This window comes from Protopterus annectens, chromosome 12.part0 (genome assembly GCF_019279795.1).
Source record: "Protopterus annectens isolate FY-2018-M chromosome 12.part0, PAN1.0, whole genome shotgun sequence".
Lineage (NCBI taxonomy): Eukaryota > Metazoa > Chordata > Ceratodontiformes > Protopteridae > Protopterus > Protopterus annectens.
Genome location: NC_056746.1, coordinates 180,732,223 through 180,742,222, shown reverse-complemented (window position 1 = coordinate 180,742,222; position 10,000 = coordinate 180,732,223). Strand labels below are relative to the sequence as shown.

Here is a 10,000-nt window from a genome sequence, read left to right as displayed (position 1 = left end):
TCTAAGTAACATACTGCAGCAGAAATTACAATTTAGAGCAATCCTCTTTAAGTAGCAAACTGCAGCAGTATTTACCACCTACAGCACCCCTCTCTAAGTAACATACTTCAGCATTATATACCACCTAGAGTACCCCTCTCTAAGTAACATACTTCAGCATTATATACCACCTAGAGTACCCCTCTCTAAGTAACATACTTCAGCATTATATACCACCTACAGCACCCCTCTCTAAGCAACATACTGCAGTATCATGTACCACCTAGAGCCCCCCTCTCTAAGTAACATAATGCAGAAATATATACCTCCTAGGGCACCCCTCTCTAACTAACATACTTCAGCATTATATACCACCTAGAGCACCCCTCTCTAAGTAACATACTGCAGCATTATGTACCACCTAGAGCCCCCCTCTCTAAGGAGTATAATGCAGAAATATATACCACCTAGGGCACCCCTCTCTAAGTAACATACTGCAGCAGAATTTACCACCTACAACACCCCTCTCTAAGTAACATACTGCAGCATTATGTACCACCTAGAGCCCCCATCTCTAAGGAGTATAATGCAGAAATATATACCACCTAGGGCACTTCTCTCTAACTAACATACTGCAGCAATATATACCACTTAAAGCACCCCTCTCTACATAACATACTGCAGCAGAATTTACCACCTTGATCACTCCTCTCTAAGTAGCAAACTGCAGCAGTATTTACCACCTAAAGCACCCTCTCCAAATAACATACTGCAGCATTATGCATCATCTACAGCACCCGTCTCTAAATAACATACTGTAGCATCATGTACCGCCTAGTTCACCCCTCTCTACTGCAGCAATGTATACCACTTAGGGCCCACCCTATCGAAGTAGCATACTGCAACATTATTTACCACCTAGAGCACCCCTTTCTAAGTAACATACTACAGCACAATTTACCACCTAGAGCACCCCTCTCTAAGTAACAAACTGCAGCAGTATTTACTACCTAGAGTATCCCTCTCTAAGTAACATACTGCAGCAATATTTACCAACTAGAGCACCTCTATCTAAGTAACAAACGACAGCAGTATTTACCACCTAGAGCACTGCAATTCACTGAAAAACTGCTACTGCTTTCCATCAAATCAAATATTCTGGTGGAGACTTTACTCCAGCTACATATCAAATCTTTGGAGTAAACTACCACTTCGTGTAAGGTAAGTTGACAAACTACAAGCATTCAAACCCAGCTTAAGGCAACATTCTTGGCAATGCATGTACTCTGTACCTGGGTAACTTGATAGCCTGAACACACTACAGACTTCACACCTAATCTTTCTTAGTGTTCAATAGAATTTCAACTTGTTGAGAAAATAACTATTTCTAACCCATCCCTTAAAATCTCACCCCTTCTCCCTTCCATCCGCTGCCATCTACTCCATAAAATTCCTAATCTTCCTCTTTTTCCATTTTCTGTCCTCTTCTTTTCTCCTCACTTCACTTCTGTCGAAGTGTCGACTTTCAGGACATCATCATTTCATAGTAGGGCCACTTATTACATTTGTAGCAAGTAGTTTACTAGCAACTCATTGAGAAAGAGAGAGAGGACCTATTTTTTACTTTTTCTTAAACTCTTCAACTTAGAGCTGAGGATCAGGGTACTGCAGCAGGTGCTATGTAAGTTATCTACGACTCTGCCACGTTACTGTATTGTATTGCACATTTCTGGTGCTGCACTAGTTGCTTTGGCTGAACAGAAGGCTTACGTGGCTGAATGTGGCATCAGTGGCTATTTCCAGTACAGATTTAGGGATGGACATAGCACTTTAATGACTTCCTAGTAGTGAAGGATCAACGTCATTATTCTCTTGTGGATCTTTTTGATCTCTCATCAACATTTGATTTAGTGGATCATACCATCCTATTATACCATTTAGAAAATGTGTGTGGTATCTCTGATGCTGTTCTGGAATGGTTTGTTTCCTACCTTTCTGGATGCTCCCATAGGTTTGCATCAGCGGATAATTTATTGGTCCTTTAAACCATTTAGCTTTTGCCATGAGAGGACATTATTCATTTCAGAGGTCTGCATCATCACTGATGTGCTGATGACACACAGCTTTGCCTCTCATTTCCGCATGAGGCTGTGTCTGCCCTAAATTGTTTGTTGCAGGACTTGGAATTCATTCACAATTGGATGATCAATAATTAAGTTCAATTTATGTAAGACTGTTGCTATGGTTGTACATGCTACTTTCCGGAATTTTTCCATGCCTGTCTTTTCCCAAGCTATTTCGTACTCTGGTGAGGAGCTGTCATTTTGTGTCTAAAGTGCACGACTTACGAATGATTATTGATGACACACTAATGGTCAAGGAAGAGGTTTCAGCTGTTGTCAATTCATCACATTTCTATTTGTGGAACATCTCTGATCAAGCACTTAATTCTACCTAATGATCTTCCAGTTTTACGTGTCTTCTCCCATCCTACTGCAGTGCCTTCTAGCTAAGGCTGCCAGACTTGAAACTTGCCCAGTTACTAGCACAAAACTCTGCAGCATGGGGTTTCTAATTTTAATCATATTTCACTGATCTTGTGATGTCTGTACTAGCTAACGATCAAGCAGCGGGTAATTTCTTGTGGTTTATTTAGACGTTTGTGGCCTGCGTACACATTATTTTCAAGGCACAAGGTCTCTTAGTTGTTACATGCTATAACCTAGAATCTATTATTTGTCTATTTTTAGTGACTTGTTTTACTGCTGTCTTCAATATTTTACTTATTGCTGTCTTCAATGTTTTACCTATTTGTTTCATTTACTGTGGTGTGCCTGATATTTTTATTTATTTGTTGTTTTCATTTATCTTATGTTTCTAATACTCTGTAAATTGCCTGCTCGCAAACATATCTGAAAGCATTATCTGTCCAGCGCACGTGTGTGTGTGTGTGTGTGTGTGTGTGTGTGTGTGTGTGTGTGTGTGTGTGTGTGTGTGTGTGCCAGTTTAGCTCTCATATGCATCTCAGATTCACTGTTGTATTAATGATTCCCAAAACTTTATCAGTGTCATGCAAAAACATACAGAGTTACACAAGTGTTACACTGCTGATATGCCCTATGCACTTCCTCTCTAAATGTTGTATATTTCTTTAGGTAGAATCAGCAATGTCTTTGTCCCTTAATCTGCTAATTATTAGTGAGCAGTGAGTAGAGAGTGAATGAATGTCCATGTGAATGAGAATTAAACAGGTGTCTGATGCTGAAATCAGGAAAGACCAGTCCATGCTTTCCCCTTCTGGTCTGCTGGCTCCAAATATCCTATATTCTGTGTGTGTACATGTTACAGATATCCTCAGTTCTGTGTGTGTGTATATGTTACAGGTATCCTCAGTTCTGTGTGTGTGTGTGTGTGCGCGTGCGTGTGTGTGTGTGTGTGTGTGTGTGTGTGTGTGTGTGTGTGTGTGTGTGTGTGTGTGTGTGTGTGTGTGTGTGTGTGTGTGTGTGTGTGTGTGTGTGTGTGTGTGTGTGTGTGTGTGTGTGTGTGTGTGTGTGTGTGTGTGTGTGTGTGTGTGTGTGTGTGTGTGTGTGTGTGTGTGTGTGTGCATGTTTATATAACTGAGTGCTGGTAGATACTAGTTGAGAAAACCACAAAACTTCAATATAATTTTTACCTCATCTTTCATCTTATTACCTCTCCACATTGCAACTGTATTCCTGATGTAGAGTTTGTGGAACCATGTTTGAATACAGATATTTATTGTGTAATGGGACAGAGTTCAGGGTAACAAACACAGGTTATATGCATTTTAGATAATAATTTAAGAATATTTGAAAAAAAAGATGCAAAATACCTGTGAAACCAGAAATGGATGTGATTACTTTTGTGTTTTCATGCCTTAGTGACTTTACACTTAGAAACAAATTGTAGAACAAGATCACATATGCTGAACATGTTTATAAAGTAGATTAAAGGCAGGGAATATACCTCCATAAAAATCATTAGTGCTGTGTCATGTCATCTAAGTAATGCCTCCTCCTATTTTTTGACTAGTTCTCTGTGTGTGTGTGTGTGTGTGTGTGTGTGTGTGTGTGCGTGCGTGCGTGCGTGTGTGTGTGTGTGTGTGTGTGTGTGTGTGTGTGTGTGTGTGTGTGTGGTATCTGGACTGACACATTACAGTTTCAGGAATATCAGAAGGTCATTTGGGCCACAGAATTCTTCTAATTAGAGTAATCACTCTCTGTTTTTCTGTTCTACAGGCAGATTTAGCAGCATGGCTTTCTATGATTGGCCTCGGGCAATATTACAAAGTCCTGGTGGAAAATGGATATGAAAACATTGATTTCATCACAGACATAACATGGGAAGACCTTCAGGAGATTGGGATCACAAACTAGGTAACACAAGATGTGTCTCATTTTCTGATGCTTATTGCATTTTTATTTCAAAATAGTCAGTAAAGCATTTTTTCATATGCATGTTTTCCCTCTCAAGCTAATTATAAAGGGTCATCTTGGAGGCATTGATGTTATGTTTTAAAGTCTAGTACAAAAAAAATGTGCAGCATTTGCATTTGTGTTTTCCCATATTACTGACATTCTTCAAGACCTAGTGGTGTTGCTGTCTGTTTAACTCATCAAGTTTCCTAACAGATGCATGTAGTCACTTCCCATTGCTTAAAATCCTCATATATTTTGCATGTGGGACCCTTGTCAGTTAGTTCTATAATTGCAGCTTGCTTCGTTGAGGAGCATTCAATGACAACTCTCTTACATCCACTTCACTACCAGTGTAAGCTTCTTGGAAAGCTTGTGGGATTGCTGATTGCAAAGATCCTCATGGAGTTTATCTTATTCATTCTATTAAGTCTAGATCAAGTGGATGCATAGGTTCAAAGGTCTTTACTAGACTAATGACCACAAGGACCATTTTAAGCCTAGTCATGCATTCCAAGTCTCTGACAAGTTCTGGTACCCTTGATAAGTGTAAATAGGGGTTTGGGAGATCAAACATTTACAAGCAGAGGCCTGGGAGATGAACAATTAACAGGTTGACTGTGTCCATTAGAGACACAGGTACCAAACCAGGGATGAATTTCCTGTTCCCCATCCAATTGTTCAAGTTGCACTTGAATTGGGTTAGGGAGGAACTCTGCTTCACATGGATGGGGAGCCTGTTTCAGAGATGGGGTAGTCCCTGGGATGCATACTTGTCTCTCCAGCTGGTCCTATTTATATCACAAGCAAGGTTTAAGTCATTAGAATGGGTAATTCTGGTGCTGTTTGTTTTGTGGATATGCAGGAGGCCCATCAGAGTGGCGTATGTCAAGACCCTGTATGCCAGGCATAGATCTCACTTGAAAAGCCTGTAGGAGACAGAATACAAGGATAGAGCCTTGATGCGGTCTGCATAGGATATTTTACTTATACCCTGTGTTCTTTTAATGAGGAACATATGTAGACATTCCAGTTGTTGGGTATACATGGTTAGGTACATAGCAAAGGTGGCATTGTACTCAATGATAGGTTTGATGAATGCTGAATACAGTGGAACAATGATTTCCTTGGACTTAGATGCCATACCTTTGTTTATAAGTTGCACAACATAGAATGATTTCCTCACTACTGTAGACATGCAATTGTCAAAGGCTAGATTACTGTCCAAGTGTATCCCTAAGTCCCTGACTACTGGATCAACTTTACAATGTATTTCAACATTTCACTTGGATCTCCTCTTTACAATGTTAATTGTGCTGTACTTTTTAGCAAAATAAATGCATGACTTTTATAAGGGTTTTATGTGCTTTTCTTAAGTTACAAAGTAATTAGTTTATGGTTTTGGCCTAGTTGGATATAGTATTTTGCTATTTGATGGAATAGTGATGAGTGTTTAATATGACATTGTAGAGCCTTTATTCTAGTTAGTGGCACACTGCCGGAGTTTTGACCTAACTGTACACAATTTTTGCATTGTAGGAGTGCTATAAAATGATCTGCTGATAATTTCCCATATGTTTCCCTTAAAACAGAAGGGGATAGTGACACAAAATTTGCCTTAAACAGGAAATGAATATTGGCTAAGAATAGTACTAGATATGTATTTGAACTTGATTTATTACCTTGATTTCTTGAACCTTTGCATTCACACTTGTGGGTAATGGAAGGAAGCGATTATTGCTCTGACATGCGGCCTGCGACACTTTGTATTCCTCATCCGCTGCCCATTTTTCATACAATGAGGACAAAGGGACATGTAACACTTGTGCAAGAACAACACAGTAGCTGCATATTTACCTTGCTCTGCAGTAATAATAGCACAAGTTTCCCATAACAGAAAGCGAAAATAAGATAAAGTAGTGTCCCGTCGGCCTGCAGCTCAATGCTTAACCACTGAGCCCTGTACTTACTTGTGCACAGACCTTTCTGGAAGCTGACACTGTTGACTGTAAAAAGTGCAAAATCTAAGAATCTATTATGATTATTAATCTTCACATGATTTTATATCTAGAAATATATGTGTGTGTGTGTGTGTGTGTGTGTGTGTGTGTGTGTGTGTGTGTGTGTGTGTGTGTGTGTGTGTGTATATATATATATATATATATATATATGTGTGTGTGTGTGTGTGTGTGAGTGTATGTATACTCACTCTGAAATTGCACACAGTGGGACAAAAGGGAAAAAGTGAGAGAAAACTTAGCTCCATATCTCTCAACCTCTTAGAGCAAGAAATCTGAACAAAGGCACAGGTAAAAGTGGGACAAAGGCCCAAAAGTAGGACAAACTTAGAAAGTTGATAGAATAACAGGTTTTGCATTAGCATGAATTTTCTGAAGGGCATAAATTCTGAAACTCAAATCTTTGTCACTATTTTCTAACTTCAGTCTTTAATGATTTGCCACTTTTGGGTCGCTAATGATTGGCAGTTGATTTTTACGTACCGGCTTGCCAGGCCTGATGCACAACCTTCAACGAAGGTATGCCCACTCACGCATGTCTCCACGCAGAAGACGCTCTAGCTGAGAATCGAACCGGACAGCATCTTACTGTGAGGCGACAATGCTACCACAGCACCACCACCACGGTCTCTTTAATGATTTGCCACTAATTTGCCAAAAAAAACACATTTTTTTGAAAAACAGACCAAAAATATGAGGCAAAAATCTGGAGATTCTGCAAAAATCTGTATAGTTGAGAGATGTGCTTAGCTCTAACTTCTTGCTGTTGTCTGAGCTTCAGGTCAGCTAAAGCAACATTGCAACCTTCCAGTTATTGTGTTCTGGGCATCCCTTAACTGGAAGTCAGTAATCAATAGGTATACCAAAATGTAGCAGCTCTTCCCTGATTATTATAGGTTCATATGTTTATAGATAATTACTAGGCCATTATAGAACCTTTATGCCAATTAGTGGAGCACTGACTGTTCATGAGGATCTTTAGAAGTTTAGCCATAAATTTCCCGTGAAGTTTTTAACCGTTGTATTTTAAGTACAAATAACCCACAGCTGTGTAGAACATTTAAATGCTTCCTCTATTCGTAAGGAACAAGGCTGCTAAATCAGCAGTGAACTTGCAGTTACCTATCCCTTCAACCAGGTTATGTTTGAAGAGAGCAAGAAAAGCACTTTGCTTTATGTGGAGTGGAAGATGATTCCAAAAAGTGGCATTCTCTTTGATACATAGCTATTCCACCAACATGTCATATTTATGTTGCAAGAGAGATTAAGATCCCTAGAGGGGATGTTTATGCTACCATTGGACTTACAGATGTGCAGTAAGTCTGACAGGACAGGGTCTGTTGAGGCTCTGTACACAAGGTAGAGATCACCACTTAGTAGCCTGTATGATATCAAAAAGAAAGGCAAGGCTTTGAGATGGTCATTGTAGCTTATGTGATTTAGGACCTTGATTTTCTTGGTGAGACATATGGTCATTCCAGTTATTTCAGGTATTTGGACAGGTACATATCGAAGGTGGTATTATAGTCAATGACTAGCAAAATAAGTGCTAAATACAGTGGAATCATTACCTCCCTAGCATGGGTTGCCATACCCTTACTAATAAACTGCACAATTACAATTTTATTTATTTCAGTAGTGGATATGTAGTCATCAAAGGGCAGTTTATGGTCTACATAGGTTCCCAGGTCCCTGATCCCTAACTCCTGGATCCATTTTCATGGATGTGCTATCAATGTGATAGTTACAAGGAATGTCATGCTTGCCAAAGGACATTGCTACACGTTTTTTGGCATTTAGTTTTAGGCCATGGTTTTGACACCAGTTATTTGTTTGGGGAAGGCCCACTTAAAGGATCTTAGTGTCCTCTGGAGAGTTTATGCTGGTACCAAACGTACAGTCATCTGCAAAGTTGGTCAGCCATAAACTCTTAACATTAGCTTTGACCTCCAGGAAATAAATGGCAAAGAGGAGTGGTCCAAGAACTGAACCCTTGGGTACACCACTAGTGTCTAGTCTATTGGAGAAGGTACAGCTGCCCCCCCCCCCACTTTCCTGGGTTTACTAACATTTAGCTGGGAAAGTTTATCAATGATAACTGCATTTGAAATGGTATCAAATGCCTTTATTCCATAATGGTGCTTTCCATAGCTTTCCAGATGAGGTCGGTTGTGCTTATGGGTCTGTAATTACCTGGGTCCATTGTAGCACTACCTTTGTTCATAGGTTCATAAGTGTTTACTAGCCTAATGACCACAAGGGTGTTTTTAAACCTAGCCATGCATCCCAAATCTCTGACAAGTTCTAATAACCTTGATAACTGTATGCATGGGTCTGTGAGATGAACATTTACAGGTTACCCATGTCTATTAGAGACACAGGTGCCAAACCAGTGATGAAGTTTTATGCAAGGGAATAACTGTTGCTGTTCTCCATTTAATCAGCATAAAGTCTCTTTTGAAGCTATTGTTGAATAGCCTCTGCAGGGGGTCTTACAATTAATGTTTCAGGCTAGCTAGTGTTTAGCCTGTTATGTTATCCAGTCCAATAGATGTACTGCTCTTGGCTTTAAATAGTGTCTTGAGAACTTGTTCTTTGGAGATTTGAGAGACAGGTAGATGTCTACATTTGATCTGAAAATATTTAGGGTTAAGGGGTGAAGTTGGAGCTGAATTTGTCTGCTAGTAGATTAGTTATGTCCTCTTGGTCTGAGTATATATCATTTACTGTTAGTTGTGCAATCAGCTGTGCATTGTTTCTGAAATTTCTAACAAAGTTAAATAAGGTTTTGTGGTTATCTTTCACCTGGGTGGCTGTTTTACCTCACATCTTGCTTTGATTGATTTGATCAGGATTCAGAGTTCATTGTATAGTTTACCAATAGCATTTTTGGTTTCTTGAGAGTTAGATTTATTTTTTGCATGTAGTGAGTTATTTCCTATTGTAGAACACATTTGTATTAGGGATTCACCACAGGGGTTCATTTTTGAATTTTGCACCGCATTTATTTCTGTGAGATACATCTCAACAGTGACTTTCATAATTCACTGTAACTTCCACACTTAAAGCTTCATATTTTCAGGAGTCGTATTACTGAGACACACATTTCTGACAGGGCTCCCAAGATCTGCATTTAGTGAAATCACATTCAGGAAATTGATGTTTTTCTTGTGAAGCAGCAGTTTCAAAGTTGGTTATAATAATGTACAGAATACAGCTATTCTCCCTGTGCTGGGTATGTGTTGGAAGTCTTTGCCCCACCACATCAACACTTCAATAAATTTTGACAGTGTCATTTTATTGGTTGTTTCAAAATGACACGACAAAATATGCTTTAACTACCGATACCAGAGCTTTGAAAAACATATGGGGTACTGAGGAAGATGAGACAGTGGCCAAAACTTTTGTAAAATAAATTACCTTATTCTGATGAAATTCTGATGAAAGTCATTGGTAAAGCTAGAGTGTCAGAAGATGTACAAAGACTGTGAGGGAGAACTGCAGTCTGATTTTATAGCTAAGATCACAAATTGCTGCCAGATTGTTGTTACATCTCACTTTTTGAAT

General features: G+C 39.3%; 1 protein-coding gene across 1 annotated transcript in view; it reads left to right on the top strand.

Annotated features, from left to right (window-relative positions):
- The window catches only part of CASKIN1 (CASK interacting protein 1), a 1,590,276-nt gene that overhangs the window by 1,435,183 nt on the left and 145,093 nt on the right, over nucleotides 1–10,000 (top strand). The window contains 1 exon segment of the mRNA XM_044089212.1: nucleotides 4,239–4,368. Within this exon segment, the coding sequence (XP_043945147.1) occupies nucleotides 4,239–4,368 (130 nt within the window).